At 47.9% G+C, this 21007-nt stretch overlaps 1 protein-coding gene across 3 annotated transcripts in view; it reads left to right on the forward strand.

Annotated features, from left to right (window-relative positions):
- SEMA6B (semaphorin 6B) overlaps positions 1 to 21007 on the forward strand; it is a 467458-nt gene that overhangs the window by 244533 nt on the left and 201918 nt on the right. For all 3 annotated transcript variants that reach the window (XM_075863818.1, XM_075863808.1, XM_075863825.1), the window contains one exon: positions 19617 to 19834. In XM_075863818.1, coding sequence (XP_075719933.1) covers positions 19617 to 19834 — 218 coding nt within the window. The remainder of the gene's footprint in view (positions 1 to 19616; positions 19835 to 21007) is intronic.

Here is a 21007-nt window from a genome sequence, read left to right on the forward strand (position 1 = left end):
ATATTTTTTAATTAGATTTTTATTGAAAATTTTTCAAGAAGAAACAGATGTAGTAACCTTGGAATAATATAGTAGAAAACATGTATCATACAATAGATCCACCCTAATACATAGGGCATCACCGAACATAAGGTACTGCCCATACATTAATTTTAAATACATGGAAAACCAGAAGAGGAAAGGATTGAGGTGTGGGAAATGAAGGAGGGGGAGGAGCCAAGAGACACAAGTATAAAGTAGCATCAATCATCAAAATGCCGGATCGAAGGACCCAGAAAGTAGCAAAGGATGCGTATCTATTCTGACGAAGGTAGAAAAAGCGTTCATATATACAATGATTTTAAATTTTGTCTATCACCTCCTTGCAAGAAGGAGACATGGAGGACTTCCAAGCCTTGGCTATGAGAAGCTTTGTGGAAAGCAATATATGGCAAACGAAGCGCTTAAAATCTACAGGTATCTCTTCTACTTCCAACAATAGTAATGCCAGGGCAGGGTTTTTATTAATAGACACCCCAGTTACATCCGAAAGAAGGTGGATAATATCGTTCCAGCAAAAAGTGAGTAGGGAATATCCTCAAAAAAGATTATATAAAGTGCTTACATGGCCACATTGATACCAACACAGATCAGAAGAGTGGGGAAAGATTCTAGCCAATTTGAAGGGAGTATAGTTCCATCTCATCAATACTTATGTACCTTATGATGTACTTCAAGTAAATTTGTACACAGTGAAAATTTCATAGTCCATTTAAGTGCTGTGGACCTTTGGTTAAGGGAAAAAGTTTTATTAAGAGCCCTTTCCCAATTTAAAAAATGAGCCCACATGGTAATCTCCACTGTAACGTCCGCGGCCGCTGACCGCAGACTCCTCTCATCCTGCCGACGCCTTCATTCCCAGAGATGCCAGCAGATGCGGCCGTCCTAGCCGGCAGTGTCCACTAGGGTGCGCACACAAGTTCAGTCCCGGCCTTAAAGGGCCAGCGCGCACACATGTTTAGAATTGTCTAATCACCCTGGACTTTAAGAAGGGCCCTGCCCCTTCACTTATTGCCTGAGGGTTGTAGTGATTTCCCGTGTCAGTCTAGCAAATGGTCCCTTAGTGTTTTCCAGGAATATGCCGGGAATAACCCCCGATTGTCTCTGCCACTACCTCATCGCTATGATGGAGACGCGAGGACCTGTAGGGGATTTCTGAACCAGTGCTAGATCCACTTCAGCCTACATGCCAAAGCATTTTCTACTGACAGCGCAAGGATCACTTTCAGCGTTTCCCTCCTTACTGGCAAGGCCCTAGAATGGGCGAATCCCATCTGGGAACATCATGGACCAGAGACTCGGGACTTTGAGTGTTTCCTACAGATTTTTCCCATGGTGTTTGAGGAACCTGGACAAGTCTCCTCAGCAGCTGCATCTCTGCTGACCCTTCGCCAGGGGACACCTCCGTCGGCGAGTACGCATTTCAATTCCGCACCCTGGCGGCAGAGCTGTCCTTGAACAACGAGGCCTTGGGGGCTACATTCTGGATGGGACTGTCTCCTAAGATTAAAGACTAGCTCGCCGCTCGTGATCTGCCACCTACCCTGGATGACCTCATAATTTTTGACATGAGGATCCGGGAGCGATCCCAAAAGGCTCGCCGGGAGGCAAGATTCCCACCTGACGAGTCTATGCAGGTGGACCTGTTTAAACTGTCTGTCCAGGAGAGACACCGCAGACGCACTTCAGCACTTTGTCTGTATTGCGGCCTCACCACTCCCGTGCCTAGTATTGGTTGGAGAGATAACCCTAGGTGGAAAGGCACTAGGGAGAAAGTACTCCTCGATACTGTCCATTCCCGTGACCATAGTGTCTTGTGATAAGACGCACCGGGTCTCTGCATATTTGGACTCAGGGTCCGCAGAAAACTTCATCCGGAACAACCTAGTGGATCATCCTCAGTTGCCCACAGTCCCTCTGGGGACATCTTTGGCTGTTGCTTCAGTGAATGGACTGCCTCTGACCGACCCAATCGTAGCTGAGACCAAACCGCTGAAACTTCAAGTTGGAGCCCTTCATGCAGACCTAATCTCATTTCTCGTTCTGCACAAAGCCGTCAACCCTGTGCTGCTGGGTCTGCCTTGGCTTCGACTACATGCCCCATTTCTGGACTGTAATTCCGGAAAGGTTCTCCAATGGGGTCTCAAGTGTCGCAATCGCATGTATGCCAAGCTGGAGAAGTGCGTGTTTGAGAAAAATTCTCTCCCCTTCCTGGGCTAAAACATCTCGAATCAAGGCCTCAAGATGGACCCTGAGAAGGTAAAGGCTGCTGTAATGGCGGAAGGAGGTGAAGGGAACAAGTGAGCCCTAATCTACCCACCGCCCTGTCCCTGCCTACTTGCAACGACCCGCCCTAGGCGACGGGGTACAACTGGGCGGCGGTCCCTACGCTGTCTAAGTGCAAGGGGGTACAAACAGGGAACACGCAAGGGAATACAGTAGCCCACGGAACGCCGCGAGGAAACGGAGCGGGAAAGAGCCAGTCAGGATCAGGAAGTAGTGGAGTATACAAACGGGAGCACGGAGCAGAAGCAAGCCAGGGGCAGAGCAACGCAGGATAAACGGAACTGAAGCAAGGCAGAAGCACGGCAGAAGCAGGCTGGAGCAAGGCAGCAGTGGGGCCAGGAATCCAAGAGAATAACAAGCAAGGAGGAAGAGAAAACGGCAGGTATAAATGGACAGGGGGCGGAGCTAACTCTGACTGACCAGGCCGCAATAGGCTCTCCCACTCCTGAGCCTGCCACCCTGATTGGTGGGAGCAGGTGTCAGTCTCAGAGGTCTGGCCTCAGGTGTCGACTGATTAATCCTGGGAGTATACCCAGACATAGTGCCTGGCAGATCCTTTACAGTACTCCCCCCTTTATGAGGGGCCACCGGACCCTTACTAAGAGGACCCGGTTTAGTGGGGAAGAGAAGGTGGAACCTCCTGATCAATACCCCAGCGTGAACATCTCGAGCAGGAACCCAAGTCCTCTCCTCCGGCCCGTATCCTCTCCAATGGACCAGGTACTGGAGGGAGCCCTGGATCATCCTACTGTCCACAATCTTGGCCACCTCGAATTCCACCCCCTCAGGGGTGAGAACGGGAACAGGAGGTTTCCTCGAGGGGGACCAGGACGGGGAGCAGCGTTTCAGGAGGGAGGCATGGAAGACGTCGTGTATACGAAAGGATGGGGGCAGCTCCAGACGGAAGGATACAGGGTTGAGGACTTCAATGACCTTATAAGGTCCAATAAATCGGGGAGCAAACTTCCTGGACGGGACCTTAAGGCGCAAGTTCCTCGACGACAACCACACAAGATCCCCGACGACAAACCGGGGGTTAGCAGAACGTCTACAATCAGCCTGAATCTTTTGTACGCTCTGGGACGCCTCTAGGTTCTTCTGAACCTGGGCCCAGACTGTGCACAGTTCCCGATGAACGTCCTCTACCTCGGGATTATTGGAACCACCAGGGGAAACGGAGGAGAACCTAGGATTAAACCCGAAATTACAGAAAAACGGGGAGACCCCTGACGAGTTACTGACCCGGTTATTCAGGGAAAATTCGGCGAGGGGAAGGAATGAGACCCAATCAAATTGACAGTCAGAAATGAAACACCTTAAATATTGTTCCAGGGATTGGTTAGTCCTTTCCGTTTGGCCATTAGTTTCGGGATGGAAGGCGGAGGAGAAGGACAGATCAATCTCCAATTTTTTACAAAAAGCTCTCCAAAATAAGGAAACAAATTGTACCCCTCTGTCCGAAACGATATTGACTGGGGCCCCATGGAGACGCAAAATGTGTTTCACAAACAAAGAAGCTAACGTCTTGGCGTTAGGTAGTTTCTTAAGGGGCACAAAGTGGCACATCTTGCTGAAGCGGTCTACTACCACCCACACCACCGACTTGCCCTGAGATGGAGGCAAATCGGTGATAAAATCCATGGAGATATGGGTCCAAGGTCTCTGGGGAATGGGCAAGGAACGTAGTAAGCCCGCAGGTCGGGACCTAGGGGTCTTGGACCTAGCACAGACCTCACAAGCGGCGACGTAAGCCCTAACGTCTTTAGGCAACCCAGGCCACCAATAGTTTCTGGTAATGAGGAGTTTGGTACCCAAGATGCCAGGATGACCAGATAGAGCGGAGTCATGGTTTTCCCTGAGCACCCTTAGCCGGTATTGCAGGGGGACAAACAGTTTGTCCCCAGGGAGGTTCCCGGGAGCTGAACCTTGATCAGCCGCGATGTCAGAGGCTAAGTCAGAATCAGTGGCAGAAACAATTATACCAGGGGGTAAAATACAAGCAGGATCCTTCTCAGAAGGAGGATTAGCCATGAAACTACGTGACAGTGCATCAGCCTTAATATTTTTGGACCCAGCCCTATAGGTAACCAAGAAATTAAATCTGGTAAAGAATAGTGCCCAACGAGCTTGTCTAGGATTAAGCCTCCGGGCAGATTCTAGGAAAACCAGATTCTTGTGGTCAGTAAGGACCGTTACCTGGTGTCTGGCCCCCTCCAAGAAGTGACGCCACTCTTCAAAAGCCCATTTAATGGCTAAAAGTTCGCGGTTGCCAATATCATAGTTACACTCCGTGGACGAAAACTTCCTAGAGAAGTAAGCACAGGGGTGAGGGAGCTGGTACCCTGGGACAAGACGGCACCCACTCCCACCTCGGACGCGTCAACCTCCACAATAAATGGCTCCCTTTGGTTGGGCTGAACCAGCACGGGGGCCGAGATAAAGCACTTCTTGAGGGTCTCAAAAGCCTGGACGGCCTCAGGGGGCCAATGGAGGACATCAGCACCCTTGCGAGTGAGGTCCGTAAGAGGCTTAGCGACGACCGAGAAGTTGGCAATAAATCTCCTGTAATAGTTAGCGAATCCCAAAAAACACTGTAGCGCCTTCAGGGAGGCAGGTTGGACCCATTCCGCCACAGCCTGAACCTTGGCAGGGACCATGCGGAATTCATGAGGAGTGAGGATTTGACCTAAAAATGGTATTTCCTGTACCCCAAACACACATTTTTCGGTCTTCGCAAACAGATTATTTTCCCGAAGGACCTGGAGGACCTTCCTGACATGCTCCACATGCGAGGACCAGTCCTTGGAAAACACCAGTATGTCATCAAGGTACACTACAAGAAAATTACCCAGGTAATCTCTCAGGATTTCATTAATAAAATTCTGGAAGACGGCAGGGGCATTACACAACCCAAAGGGCATGACTAGGTATTCGAAATGACCTTCGGGCGTGTTGAACGCAGTTTTCCACTCATCCCCCTCTTTGATGCGGATAAGGTTATACGCCCCCCGTAGATCGAACTTAGAGAACCATTGGGCCCCCTGAACCTGATTAAAAAGATCCGGAATCAAAGGCAGGGGATACTGGTTCCTTACTGTGACCTTATTCAAGTTCCGATAATCAATGCACGGCCTAAGACCACCATCCTTCTTCCCCACGAAGAAGAAGCCAGCACCTACAGGAGAAGTCGAGGGGCGAATGAAACCCTTGGCCAGGCATTCTTGGATATACTCCCTCATAGCTTTACGTTCAGGACATGAAAGATTAAATATCCTCCCCTTAGGAAGCTTGGCATCAGGCACCAAATCGATGGCGCAATCGTAATCTCTATGAGGGGGCAACACCTCGGAGGCCTCCTTAGAAAACACATCAGCGAAGTCCTGAACAAACTCAGGAAGCGTGTTTACCTCCTCCCGGGGAGAAATAGAGTTAACCGAAAGACATGACATCAGGCATTCATTACCCCATTTGGTGAGATCCCCAGTATTCCAATCAAACGTGGGATTATGCAGCTGCAACCAGGGAAGACCTAATACCAGATCGGACGATAATCCCTGCATCACCAGTACAGAGCACTGCTCCAAATGCATGGAGCCAACACGGAGTTCAAAAACAGGAGTATGCTGAGTAAAATAACCATTAGCAAGAGGAGTGGAGTCGATACCCACTACGGGGATAGGATAAGGTAAATCAATAAAAGGCATCTCTAGAGACATAGCAAATTCCACAGACATGTTATTAGCAGATGAGCCCGAATCCACGAAGGCATTGCCAGTGGCAGACCGGCCAGCAAACGAGACCTGAAAGGGAAGCAAAATCTTATTGCGTTTAGTATTAACGGGAAATACCTGTGCGCCCAAGTGACCTCCCCGATGATCACTTAGGCGCGGAAGTTTTCCGGCTGCTTATTCTTGCGCCTGGGACAGGTGTTCAGTAGATGCTTGTCGTCCCCACAATAGAAGCAGAGACCATTCATCCTGCGAAACTCTCTACGTTGTCGAGGGGACATGGAGGCCCCGAGTTGCATAGGTACCTCCGAGTCCTCCGTGGAAGAGCGAGGAGACGGGACCTCGGGGGGAATCGCAGGGCAGTCAGAGGGGAAAACATTGAAACGTTCAAGCTGACGTTCCCTGAGACGTCGGTCAAGTCGTACTGCTAGGGCCATAATCTGGTCTAGGGAGTCAGAAGAGGGGTAGCTAACCAGCAGATCCTTCAGGGCGTCAGATAATCCTAACCTAAACTGGCACTTTAGGGCCGGGTCGTTCCACCGGGAAGCTACGCACCACTTTCTAAAATCAGCACAGTATTCCTCAACAGGTCTCCTACCCTGACGTAAGGTCACCAGCTGACTCTCGGCTAAGGCAGTCCTGTCAGTCTCGTCGTAAATGAGACCGAGGGCAGAGAAAAACCGATCAACGGAGGAAAGTTCAGGGGCGTCAGGAGCCAAGGAGAAGGCCCACTCTTGGGGCCCTTCCTGGAGTCGGGATATAATGATACCCACCCGCTGGTTCTCGGAACCTGAGGAGTGAGGTCTTAGGCGGAAATAAAGTCTGCAACTCTCCCGGAAGGAGAGAAAAGTCTTACGGTCCCCTGAGAACCGGTCAGGTAACTGGAGGTTGGGTTCTAAAGGTGAGGTGAGGGGTACTACAAAGGCAGCGTCAGACTGATTGACCCTCTGAGCCAGGGCCTGGACCTGTAGGGAGAGGCCCTGCATCTGCTGGGTTAGGGTCTCAAGGGGGTCCATTATAGCGTCAGCGTAGAAGAAATGGTAGACTAGGTAAGGGCTTGTTATTATGTAATGGCGGAAGGAGGTGAAGGGAACAAGTGAGCCCTAATCTACCCACCGCCCTGTCCCTGCCTACTTGCAACGACCCGCCCTAGGCGACGGGGTACAACTGGGCGGCGGTCCCTACGCTGTCTAAGTGCAAGGGGGTACAAACAGGGAACACGCAAGGGAATACAGTAGCCCACGGAACGCCGCGAGGAAACGGAGCGGGAAAGAGCCAGTCAGGATCAGGAAGTAGTGGAGTATACAAACGGGAGCACGGAGCAGAAGCAAGCCAGGGGCAGAGCAACGCAGGATAAACGGAACTGAAGCAAGGCAGAAGCACGGCAGAAGCAGGCTGGAGCAAGGCAGCAGTGGGGCCAGGAATCCAAGAGAATAACAAGCAAGGAGGAAGAGAAAACGGCAGGTATAAATGGACAGGGGGCGGAGCTAACTCTGACTGACCAGGCCGCAATAGGCTCTCCCACTCCTGAGCCTGCCACCCTGATTGGTGGGAGCAGGTGTCAGTCTCAGAGGTCTGGCCTCAGGTGTCGACTGATTAATCCTGGGAGTATACCCAGACATAGTGCCTGGCAGATCCTTTACAGCTGCCCTGGAATGGCCACGTCCTCAAGGCTTGAGGTCCATACAGCACTTTTTGGGATTTGCCAACTTCTACCGACAGTTTATCCCACACTTCTCTTCACTGACGGCTCCCATCTCTACCATCACCAAGAAAGGTATGAATGCCAAGGTGTGGACTCCAGAGGCAGAATCTGCATTTAATAGCCTTAAGAGTGCCTTCACGTCTGCCTCAACCCTTTATCATCCCTATGTATCGCTACAGTTTTCGTTGGAGTTGGACGCCTCCTCCGTTGGTGCAGGCGCACTTATGTTCCAGAGAAGCTCCAAAGGGAAGGCAGTGGTATGTGGCTATTATTCTAGACTTCTTTCTTTTGCAGAGCGCAATTACTCAATTGGGGATCGGGAGATATTGGTCATCATATTGCCTCTGGAGGAGTGGAGACATCTACTTGAGGGTGCAGCTCACCCCATCCTAATATATACTGACCACAAGAATCTCACCCATCTGCAGTCGGCCCAATGGCTGAATCCAACGTCAAGCCAGGTGGTCACTGTTCTTTGCTCGGTTCCAGTCTGTGCTCCACTACCACCCTGCCGACCAAAATGCGAGGGCCGATGCCTTGTCCAGGTCGTTCAAGACAGAGGATACTGTGGAGTCTCCGCAAAATATCATTGATCCGTCCTGCATCAGCTCTGTTGATCCCATGCAAGTTAGAGACAGCCCTCTAGGTAGGACTTTTGTACGCCTGGCAGACAGGAGGAGAATCCTTCGCTGGGGACACAGCTCCAAACTGGCGCGGCACATGGGTGTCTGTAAAAACCGAGATCTGATTGCCCGTCAGTTCTGGTGGCCCACGCTGCCCAAAGAAATCGTGGACTTTGTCTCGTCCTGCACGGTGTGCATGGCTAACAAGGTTGCTCACTCCAAGCCTGCTGGTCTGCTCCAGCCGCTGCCTGTGCCCAATGCCCCCTGGCAGCATATAGCAATGGACTTTGTCACGGACTTGCCCCCTCTGCTGGATGCAGTACGGTCTGGGTGGTGGTGGACCGATTCTCGAAAATGTCTAATTTCTTTCCGCTGACCGGCCTACCTTTTGCTTCTCGACTGGCCAACCTCTTCATCCAACACTTCTTCCTCCTGCATGTCTTACTTCTGCATATCGTGTCTGATCGGGGTGTTCAGTTTACCTCAAAGTTCTAAAGAGCCCTCTGTAAATTCCTTGATGTGAAGCTGGACTTTTCCTCAGCCTACCACCCCCAGTCCAATGGTCAAGTCGAGAGGATTACTCAGATCATTGAGAATTACCTACGACACTTCAACTCCAGGCAGCATGATGACTGGGTGCAGCTTCTTCCTTGGGCCGAGTTGTCTTATAATAACCACACAAGCGAGTCCACTGCTGCCACACCGTTCTCCATCGTTTACGGTCAACACCTTAGAATTCCTCCGCCGTTGTCAGTTATGTCCCAGGTGCCCGCAGTGGACTCTGCATTCAGGGACTTCCTGCAGATCTGGCAGCAAACCCGATCCTCTATTCTGCTGGCGGTCGACCCCATGAAGCGTAAGGTGGACATAAGAAGAAGACAGCCACCTGAGTTTCTTCCAGGTACCAAGGTCTGTCTGTCCCCTAGGAATATCCGGCTGAAGGTGCCGTCACACAAGTTTGCTCCCAGGTTCCTCTGACCCTTCGAGATCCTGCAACAGATCAACCCTTTCTCCTACAAGCTTCGGCTGCCTCCTACCCTCAAGATCCCCAACTCCTTTCATGTTTCCCTCCTGAAGCCTGCGGTCCTGAACCGCTACTCCAAGACTCCTGGTCCTGCAGTTACCTCCGGCGGTTCATCTGATACATTTGAAGTTAAGGAGATCCTGGACACCAAAAAAGTAGGAGGAGGAACCTTCAATCTAGTGGATTGGAAGGGATTTAGTCCAGAGGAGAGGTCCTGGAAGCCAGAGGAGAAACTCCATTCTACTAATCCTTATTAATAAGTTCCCTCTGGTCCAAAGAAGAGGGGCGTAAGAGGGGGGATACTGTAACGCCCGCGGCCGTAGACTCCTCTCATCCTGCCGATGCCTTGCTTCCCGGAGATGCCAGCACATGTGGCAGTCCTGGCCTGCAGTGACCACACATGTTTAGAATTGTCTAATCACCCTGGACTTTAAGAAGAGCCCTGCCCCTTTACTCATTGCCTGAGCATTGTTGTGTTTTCCCGTGTCAGTCTAGCAAATGGTCCCCTGTTTTCCTGTTCCCAGTGTTCCCGTACCTGTATCCTGTATCTCGTGCTACCTTCTTCCTGTGCTTTAATAGAGTTGGAGTCGTGTTGTGTTACATCATGCCTAATGTCTGCTGCCAAAGTCCCATCTGAGCCTAGCTATCGCTACTGTCTGTACTACCACAGGTACCCTTGCTCGGACTATAGACTATACGTGGTACACTGTTTGGCCAGCTGCTACCCTGCTACGGCGGTACGGCCCAGTGTGTCCACATACCCACAGATCGTGACACTAAGCCAAATCGGGAAATAGTATTGGAGATTTCTCATAGGGAGGGCAGAGGATCAGTAATTGTAAGACATCGTCCGCAAACAGACCTAACTTGTGTTGACGAAACCCTACAATGCCGAATACTTTTTGAGGAATCAGGTATGTTTAGAGTGCAGTACACCAAAGCATGATCAGACCATACTTTTGGACCTATACTTGAAGAAGGAAGCCATGTAAGTAAGTGATGATTTATTAAAAATAAATATTTTTTACGGTTTGATCCATGTAATCGGGAGTAATATGTATAATCCTTAACACCCGGATGTATTGTTCTCCAAACATCGATCAATTGTGCACTGTGTAGGGTTAGAAAAAAGCTCCTTTAAGCAAGAACGTGGTTGATAACTCCTACCCGATGACGCCTCTAATATAGGATCCAATACAAAATTGAAATCCCCTCCTATCACTACCAAGTCTCCTCCAAGTAACTCCAATTTACGTAGGAATGTTTGGCATACTGTAACGTCTATGGCCACTGCCCGTCATTCTGACTTAAACCTCGACGGCCGTGGCCATGGACATCCTACCTGTGTGCAGCGTCGTCCTCCTGTGAGGCGACTGCACTCACTTCCGGACATCGAGACTGTCTCCGGAGGGCGCGTGCACGGTCTTAAAGGGCCAGTGTGCGCATATTGCAGGAAGTCTGCAATCTAGCCAGGATGCCCTGGGCTATAAAAAGGGCTCTGCCCTCTTGCTCTTTGCCAGAGCATTGTTTGTTACCCGAAGTTTGTCTTACTAATGGTCTCCCCGTGTCTTCCAGTTTCCCAGTGTACCTTGTTCCTGTATCTCGTATCCTGTTACCCAGTTCTAGTGCCGTGCTGTGCTGTTGCCGTGTTGTGCTGCAGTCTACGCCTGTTTTGCTACACCTCACCTGACGTCTTCCTGCCGCCTGGTTCTGGACGTGCCTGCCTTGCCTGTCTACGTTTCCTCAGGTATCCTCACTGAACTATTGAACTCTGTACTTTACCTGTTTGGCCAGCTGCCATCCCGCTACACGGTACGGCCCAGTTGGTCCACACCCCGCATCGTGACAATACGCTCTGGCCATGGACTCCGCTGGTCAATTCAAAGGCATGTCACCCTCTCAAGCCATGCAGGCGGACCTGCTGGATCTCCGAGCTAGGCAGGATCAACTCCTTGTGGCAGTGGACTCTATGGCACAGCAGCTAAGGATGCTAGTTGCTTCTCTTCCTGCCTCTATGCAAGCTCCTCAAGTTAATCCTCCTATTACACCTCCTGGCAGTTCCGGTCCGGAACCTCGGTCCTCGCTGCCATTGCCCTCTCGGTTCGATGGAGACGCCAGTGCATGTCGGGGGTTTCTGAACCAATGCCGCATTCATTTTACCCTGCACTCCCGAGCATTTCCGTCAGACAAAGCCAAGATCGTATTCATCATATCCCTCCTGGCTGGCAAGGCCCTGGCATGGGTTAATCCTATCTGGGAACGTCAGGGACCCAAGACCCAAGATTTCCAGGGGTTCATGCTTATATTCCGGACTGTTTTCGAGGAGCCAGGGTGAGTCTCGTCGGCAGCCACTGCTATCTTCAACCTTCGCCAAGAGGACACCTCCGTGGGCGATTATACGATCCAGTTTCCGGACTCTGGCAGGAGAGCTATCCTGGAACAATGAGACCTTGGTGGCATCCTTTTGGCATGGTCTGTCGTCCGAGATCAAGGACGAACTGGCCGCTCGAGATCTGCCTCCTGCATTGGACGACTTGATTCTGCTCTCCACTTGGGTAGACAAAAGACTGAGGGAGAGATCTCACAAGGTTCGTCAGGAGCGACGGCGTCCTAGACTGGCGCCCAACTTCCAGCAACCCCTCTTGCCTGCTTCTATTGCTTTGCCCGAGGTCCCGATGCAAGTAGACCGACTAAAATTATCGGTCCAGGAGAAACAGCGCAGGCGCACCACTGGCATTTGCTTATATTGCGGCCTTGCTGGCCATGTTGTGCGTCTGTGCCCTCAGAAGCCAAAAAACCCCAGCACCTAGGTTTCGTTGGAGAGACAACCCCGGGCGTCAATGCATTGAATCGAGAACTCTCTTCCAAACTATTCATTCCCCTAACCATCTTAGCTGGCGAGAGGTCCCATCAGGTCTCTGCCTACCTGGACTCCGGCTCTGCAGCCTACTTCAGCTACCAAGACCTTGTGGATCTTCTTCAGTTGCCTACTATCCTGCTTGAAAGGCCGTTGATCGTTGCTTCGGGGGATGGACTGCCATTGCCTGACCCAGTTGTGTCCGTAACCAAGCCGTTGAGACTCCAAGTGGGAGCTCTTTATGCTGAGCTCATCTCCCTGTTCGTCCTGTCCAAGGCCGTCAACCGTATGAATGCCAAAATGTGGACTCCGGAGGCTGAAGCCGCATCTGAATCCTTAAAGAAAGCCTTCATGTCTGCCTCCATTCTGCACCATCCTGATGTATCCCTACAGTTTTCGATAGAGGTGGTCGCTTCCCCGGTTGGTGCTGGTGCACTGTTGTTCCAGAGAGGATCTAAAGGCAAGGCTGTGGTATGTGGCTACTATTCCAAGCTGTTTTCTTCCGCAGAGCGCAACTACTCGATTGGGGACCGGGAGTTACTGGCCATCAAGCCGGCTCTGCAGGAGTGGAGAAATCTACTGGAGGGCGTGGTTCATCCTATCCTGGTCTTCACGGATCACAAGAATTTGACCTACCTACAGACGGTTGAATCCTCGCCAAGCCAGGTGGTCGTTGTTCTTTGCTCGGTTCCGGTTCGAACTCCACTACTGATCCGCCGATAAGAATGTGAGGGTCGGCGCCTTGTCTAGATCTTTTGAAACTGAGGACACTATGGAATCCCCACAGAATATTATTAATCCATCCTGCATCTTCTCTGTGAATCCCCTGCAAGTTAGAGACATTTCTCCGGGAAGGACTTTTGTGCGTCTGGCAGACAGAGGAAGAATTCTTCGCTGGGGTCACAGTTCTAAGCTGGCAGGTCACGCAGGTGCTCGTAAGACCCAAGATCTAATCACCCGTCAGTTCTGGTGGCCCACGCTACCCAAAGACGTTATGGACTTTGTCTCCTCATGCACGGTATGCGCAGCAAATAAAGTTGCTCACTCCAGACCTGCTGGCCTGCTCCAACCACTGCCTGTGCCCGTTGCCCCCTGGCAACATGTCGCTATGGACTTTGTCACGGACCTTCCTCCTTCTGCGAGTTGCAGTGTGATCTGGGTGGTGGTGGATCGATTTTCCAAGATGGCTCATTTCATCCCCTTCTGTCTGCATGGCTTGCCCCTGCATATTGTCTCGGACCGAGGGGTCCAGTTCACCTCGAAGTTTTGGAGAGCACTCTGCGGTCTCCTCGGTGTAAAATTGGACTTCTCTTCGGCCTATCATCTTCAGTCCAATGGGCAAGTCGACAGGGTTAACCAGATTATAGAGAACGATCTACGTCACTTTGTTTCCAAGCGGCATGATGATCGGGTGCAGTTGCTCACGTGCGCAGAGTTCTCTTATAATAACCACACCAGTGAGTCAACCACTTCCAGTCCATTCTTCATCGTCTACGGTCAACATCCTCGTATACCTCTTCCTGTCTCTACTATGTCCCAGGTTCCTGCAGCCGACTCGACCTTCAGGGACTTTCTACAGAAATGGCAACAGACCCGATCTTCTATCCTGTTGGCAGTGGACCGCATGAAGAGAAAGGCAGATACAAGAAGACATGCTCCTCCGCAGTTCCTTCCAGGGACTAAAGTCTGGTTGTCTTCTAGGAATATCCGGCTGAGGGGGCCGTCGTGCAAATTTGCCCCTAGGTTCCTCAGACCCTTCGAAATCCTGTTACAGATCAACCCGGTATCCTACAAGCTGCGGCTCCCCCCTACCCTCAAGATTCCTAACTCCTTCCATGTCTCCTTACTGAAGCCCGTGGCCCTGAACCGCTACTCCAGGACTCCTATATTCAAAGTGGTTCCTGGCGGCTCATCTGGAACTTTCGAAGTAAATGGGATTCTGGCCACCAAGAAAGTGGGAGGAAGGACATTTTATGTAGTGGATTGAAGGGGGTTTGGCTCAGAAGAGAGGTCTTGGGAGCCATAGGAGAACATTGATGCTCCTGTCCTCATGAGGAAGTTTCTCTCCCGCTCTGGTCCCAAGAAGAGGGGGCGTTAGAGGGGGGGATACTGTAACGTCTATGGCCACGGCCCCTCGTTCTGACTTAAACCTCGACGGCCGTGGCCATGGACATCCTACCTGTGTGCTGCCTCGTCCTCCTGTGAGGCGCCGCCACTCACTTCCGGACTTCGAGACTGTCCACGGAGGGCCAGTGCGCGCATATTGCAGGAAGTCTGCAATCTAGCCCAGTTGCTCTGCCCTCTTGCTCTTTGCCAGAGCGTTATTTGTTACCCGAAGTTTGTCGTGCTAATGGTCTCCCAGTGTCTTCCAGTTTCCCAGTGTACCTTGTTCCTGTATCCCATATCCTGTTTCCGTGTTACGCAGTTCTAGTGCCGTGCTATGCTGTTGCCGTGTTGTGCTGCGGTCTAATCCTGTTTTGCTATGCCTCACCTGATGTCTTTCCGCCGCCTGGTCCTGGAAGTGCCTGCCTTGCTACTGTCTACGTTGACTCAGGTATCCTCATTGAACTATTGAACTCTGTACTTTACCTGTTTGGCCAGCTGCCATACCGCTACGCGGCACGGCCCAGTGGGTCCACACCCCGCATCGTGACACATTCCTTAATCGTTTCATGATTAGGGAGATATACGTTTGCTATCATGAATATCTTAGAGTATATTGCAATTTTAAGAAAAACATGTCTCCCCTCTACATTATATTCAGTAGCCAGAAAAGTGTGTGGTAATGAATTATGAGTTCGCATACTCACACCTTTTGGCTTTGTTTTCTGGATTAGTACTATGGTACCATGTTGGATAGTATCTATTATAAAATTGAGGAATGTGGTTAGTCCTAAAGTGTGTTTCTTGTAAGAGAAGAAAATGTACATGTTCCGGATGCATGTGGTAATGGACCTGGCCCCTCTTTTTTCCAGTACATTCATGCCACGAACGTTATGGGAACACATCTTAATTTGAGCCATATTAGGATGCAGGAAAGTGAAAAAACTAAAAAAAGGGAGAGATGGATGAGGGGGAAAAAAAAAAGGAATAAATCAGACGTTTAAAATTGAAATAAACGTTGATCCCCTAATTACTAAACTAAAGGGTTAGTAACAATTGATCTAATCCTGGCACCAACATATTTGGGGGGGGGGGGGTGTTGTCTTGACCCTGCCTAAGAGTGCCTTTTTCCCACGCCAATTATTTTACAAACTATGTATGGGAAGTTCATATATTTGCTTCTCCCCTTCACAAATTATAGTACAGCAACACTTTGTATCCTGTTTTCTAATGCATCGATGTAATATTATATCTGGTTACTATATAAATAGCATACAAGACATAGGGTATTATTCCTAGTGAAAATCCTTTCCACAACAATATCTGCCTTTAATAAGTATTTTATCGTTTTATGCTCTAATATCTAATTCGCCAAACGGTGACTTCATATACATGACCAACTGACGACTTGACTTATACTATGGGTGAAAATAGACATCTTGAACTTGGTCAGTTATCGTCAGTGTCATATTAAAGGCCATGTACACATTTGAGGGCCCCTTCCCTAATAAATAAAACAGTCAGTGTGACCAGCGCAAGCCTACAAACACTCCCTATCAAAAATTTGCCCTACCCCGGGAGACACAGCCGCCCCGCACCCACCACACAGAACAGCCTCACTTTCCACACCACACCAAAACTGCCAGCCCCGCGGAACCAACGAGTCAAGTGCCGGCAGGCCCCCGACACACAGGATCCGCCTGCAATCGACCACACCCAAAATATGGACCCAGATGTGATCGCCCACAGGCAGACCCCGCATGCCACAGACATGCAGGATCTGACGACACCGAACCCGCCAGGCCTGCGGGCTGACGGACCCAGTGCAAAGTGAGCAACACAGCTGCCCTGCACAGACAACACAGAGCAACTGCACCCCTAAAAACAAAACAAAGCCCCCAACAAAAAGCATCCACAAAGTTACACCAATCACACTGACCTATCCACTCACCAGAAAAAAAAAAGGGCCCCCAAAGGTGTACCCTGACATCAACCCACTAGGTCATGGTCTTCCTACTCAATGTATATTCTGGTTTTAATGTTTGTTGTTCTGTTGCCATGTATATTTCCATTCAGCTATACTGATCTTGAGGATATCTAGATTTTTACAAAAAGCTTCAATATCCTCCGGTGTTTTAATAACATGTAAAGTCCCATCTTGTCTCACTTGTAGTTGGAAAGGATGACCCCAAGTATATGTAATGTCATTTTTTCATAATTCATCCAATAAAGGTTTCAATGCTTTCCTCTTCTGGAGAGTCATTCTAGATATGTCAGCCAAAAGTTGTATGTCCGTGCCATCAATATATATCTCTCCTCTTTTCTGCGCTTTACGCATAATTGCCTCTTTTACGTTAGCAAAATGTATTCTGCACAGAACGTCTCTGTGTCTATCTACGTTAACATTCTGATGGACCGGGGTACGATGGGCTCCGTCAAATTCCAATTCTGTCTCCAATGGTTTGTCTAATATATTATTGAACAATTCTTTTAATTTTGGGATAAGATCCTGTCTGCTTATATTTTCAGACATTCCCCGAATATGGATATTATTCAGATGACTACTGTACTTATTTCATACAGAGGCACACAAAGTTATTATCTGCCGGATATGAATGATTTGTAGCCTACTCCTTTATTCTTGTCAGGGAGAGTATCTCATTAGTAGCACTCAATAAATAAAAAAAAGAAAGAAAGAAAAATCTGTTGTAAAAGTAAGAAACATTTATTAGTATTGTTAATTCTAACAGTTGATGTCTGTGAGCAAAGTAATTGCTTTAATTAGTCTGTTGAAATATTAACATGTACTAATTCCTGTCTATATACAGTATGCATCAATGGTGTAAGACTTCAATTGTTATATGTACCTTATATTTCTTGCTATGTATTTTTTTTGCTTGTTTCCATAAACACATGAAACACAGAAGTCTAGAACAGATGGCTTGTAGCCACATTAAGATTTAAATGGGTTGTCTGGGATTAGGAATAAGGGTCTGCTTTTAGGTTTTTACAGAAACAGCGCTACGCTTGTTCATGGGTTCATTAGTATTGCAGCTCAGTCCCATTCATTCAGCTCAGCCCCATATCAGGGCGTAAGGATATCATACAGATGGGTCCTTTGCTCCGAAGCCCCTCTCTCTATAAGCCAGAGTGGCTCTTGCTCTCGTGGACCGGCCATCCAATGTACAACCAGCTACCGCTTAAGCTGCAATTGCTGGAGGTTTCTGAAGCCAGACCCACGGCGATAAGCTTCAATTTAAAATCTGTTGTTAAGATGCAACAACTCTTTTACAATTTCATTTCATAAGAAATACTAAACTTAAAGGGGTTCTATACTTTTAATTAATAATACTAAATTAGCAAAGCTACAGTGAAGGAAATAAGTATTTGATCCCTTGCTGATTTTGTAAGTTTGCCCACTGTCAAAGACATGAACAGTCTAGAATTTTTAGGCTAGGTTAATTTTACCAGTGAGAGATAGATTATATATATTTAAAAAAAAAGAAAATCACATAGTCAAAATTATATATATTTATTTGCATTGCGCACAGAGAAATAAGTATTTGATCCCTTTGGCAAACAAGACTTAGTACTTGGTGGCAAAACCCTTGTTGGCAAGCACAGCAGTCAGACGTTTTTTGTAGTTTATGATGAGGTTTGCACACATGTTAGATGGAATTTTGGCCCACTCCTCTTTGCAGATCATCTGTAAATCATTAAGATTTCGAGGCAGTCGCTTGGCAACTCGGATCTTCAGCTCCCTCCATAAGTTTACGATGGGATTAAGGTCTGGAGACTGGCTAGGCCACTCCATGACCTTAATGTGCTTCTTTTTGAGCCACTCCTTTGTTGCCTTGGCTGTATGTTTCGGGTCATTGTCGTGCTGGAAGACCCAGCCACGAGCCATTTTTAATGTCCTGGTGGAGGGAAGGAGGTTGTCACTCAGGATTTGACGGTACATGGCTCTATCCATTCTCCCATTGATGCGGTGTAGTAGTCCTGTGCCCTTAGCAGAGAAACACCCCCAAAACATAATGTTTCCACCTCCATGCTTGACAGTGGGGACGGTGTTCTTTGGGTCATAGGCAGCATTTCTCTTCCTCCAAACACGGCGAGTTGAGTTAATGCCAAAGAGCTAAATTTTAGTCTCATCTGACCACAGCACCTTCTCCCAATCACTCTCAGAATCATCCAGATGTTCATTTGCAAACTTCAGACGGGCCTGTACATGTGCCTTCTTGAGCAGGGGGACCTTGCGGGCACTGCAGGATTTTAATCCATTACGGCGTAATGTGTTACCAATGGTTTTCTTGGTGACTGTGGTCCCAGCTGTATTGAGATCATTAACAAGTTCCCCCCGTGTAGTTTTCGGCTGAGCTCTCACCTTCCTCAGGATCAAGGATACCCCACGAGGTGAGATTTTGCATGGAGCCCCAGATCGATGTCGATTGACAGTCATTTTGTATGTCTTCCATTTTCTTACTATTGCACCAACAGTTGTCTCCGTCTCACCCAGCGTCTTACTTATGGTTTTGTAGCCCATTCCAGCCTTGTGCAGGTCTATGATCTTGTCCCTGACATCCTTAGAAAGCTCTTTGGTCTTGCCCATGTTGTAGAGGTTAGAGTCAGACTGATTAATTGAGTCTGTGGACAGGAGTCTTTTATACAGGTGACCATGTAAGACAGCTGTCTTTAATGCAGGCACCAAGTTGATTTGGAGCGTGTAACTGGTCTGGAGGAGGCTGAACTCTTAATGGTTGGTAGAGGATCAAATACTTATTTCTCTGTGCACAATGCAAATAAATATATATAATTTTGACTATGTGATTTTCTGTTTTTATTTTATATAATCTATCTCTCACTGGTAAAATTAACCTAGCCTAAAAATTCTAGACTGTTCATGTCTTTGACAGTGTGCAATCTTACAAAATCAGCAAGGGATCAAATACTTATTTCCTTCACTGTATATGTGCTCTAATTTTGTTGTTTTTTCTCTTTTTAAATTTGGTCTCTAAACTAAGATGTCAAGTGTATGGCTGCTGGGTAGAATATTTGTTGACTTGCATTTCCTTTTCCTGTGGACTATGTTTGGGGCTGGGGACTGACCTCAAATAGAATATATATACATATTACGAATTAATGTGTATCTATTGTCTTTTTAAATCGACTTGCAGAAGCACTGATCCTGTGTCTAAAGTATCATGCTATAGAGTTGCTTGCCTCTATTTAATTGTATTTCCGAACTCCCCAGGTGATTGTGTCGCGTGTTGCTCGAATATGCAAGAATGACATGGGGGGATCTCAACGTGTTCTGGAAAAGCAGTTTACTTCCTTCCTGAAAGCTCGCCTCAACTGCTCCATTCCTGGAGACTCTCATTTTTACTTCAATGTAATACAGTCATCCAGTGAAATTCTAACATTAGAAGGGAAACCGGTTGTTCTTGCTCTCTTCTCTACCCCAGCTAACAGGTAACCTTCCCATGAAACATGGATGTATATAAATTTTTAAGAATATTTTATGGGGACATTTTCAACAAAATAGGACAACAACAAGGAATTTCCTGGCAGAAACTATAAAACACTATTTGTAGCATTTTACAATATAAGAGACACAACAGTAAAACAGTATAGCCTTTTGATAGGCTCAAGTGGAAGCATGCAGCAAAACCAATTCAGTCACAAACAGTTTATGTCCAACTGCTCTAAATGCAATTCCCACTTATTTCAAAGTACAAGTAGATCAAATGTAGACATACTTTTTCCTTTAAGAGCTCATTTTGACTTTGCGAATCTTCTTTTATTGTCACCTTTAAAAATTCTGATTTATTGGAATTTTATACGTACATATAGAGAAAGATTGTGATGGCCAAGCTGCTGGATTACAATACAGAATAAGGTACAACCAGATACAGTCGAATATAAAAAAGGAATTAGCAGTGTACTCTGTATAGTTCACAGTACAGATGTTGTAGTCAAATACAGATATATTGACTAACAGTACAGTGCATATCTAATAGAAATTCTACAAATTATAGAGTATAATAAATTAATACCCTGAAAGTGTAGCTAAACGTTTGACAAACTTCTGACATGTCATAGTGACATGTCAAAATTTTTTATTGGTCGGGGTCTGAGCACTGAGACCCCAACCAATCGCTAGAAATAATCAGCTGAAACACTTGAGTGAGCGCTCAGCCGCTTCATGACTGTTAGGCTTTTTCCTGAAATAAATGTATCGGTGTACAGACTCAATAGAAATTCTATGAGCCCGTACTCAGATACATCGGCTTTACCGGAAAAAGCCGAACAGACACGAATCGGCTGAGCGCTCACACGAGCGCTTCAGCTGCTTCGTTCTAGCGACTGGTGGGGGACTCAGTGCTCGGACCCCCACCAATCAAATCTTCTGACATGACACTATGACATGTCAGAAGTTTGGCAAACGTTTAGCTACACTTTGTCAATGACATATACATATATAACAGCATAGTAAAACCTTTATTTTAGCAATGCAATAATAAGGTACAGTCCTGTTTAGTTGCAATTATGAGTGTAATAAGCTTTGAGTTTTTTTTTTATTAAGTAAAACTATGCTACGTGCATACTGAATGTACATTAATATATCAGTTAATAATATGATGT

The sequence above is a fragment of the Rhinoderma darwinii genome, chromosome 1, assembly GCF_050947455.1.
Source record: "Rhinoderma darwinii isolate aRhiDar2 chromosome 1, aRhiDar2.hap1, whole genome shotgun sequence".
Taxonomy (NCBI): Eukaryota; Metazoa; Chordata; class Amphibia; order Anura; family Rhinodermatidae; genus Rhinoderma; species Rhinoderma darwinii.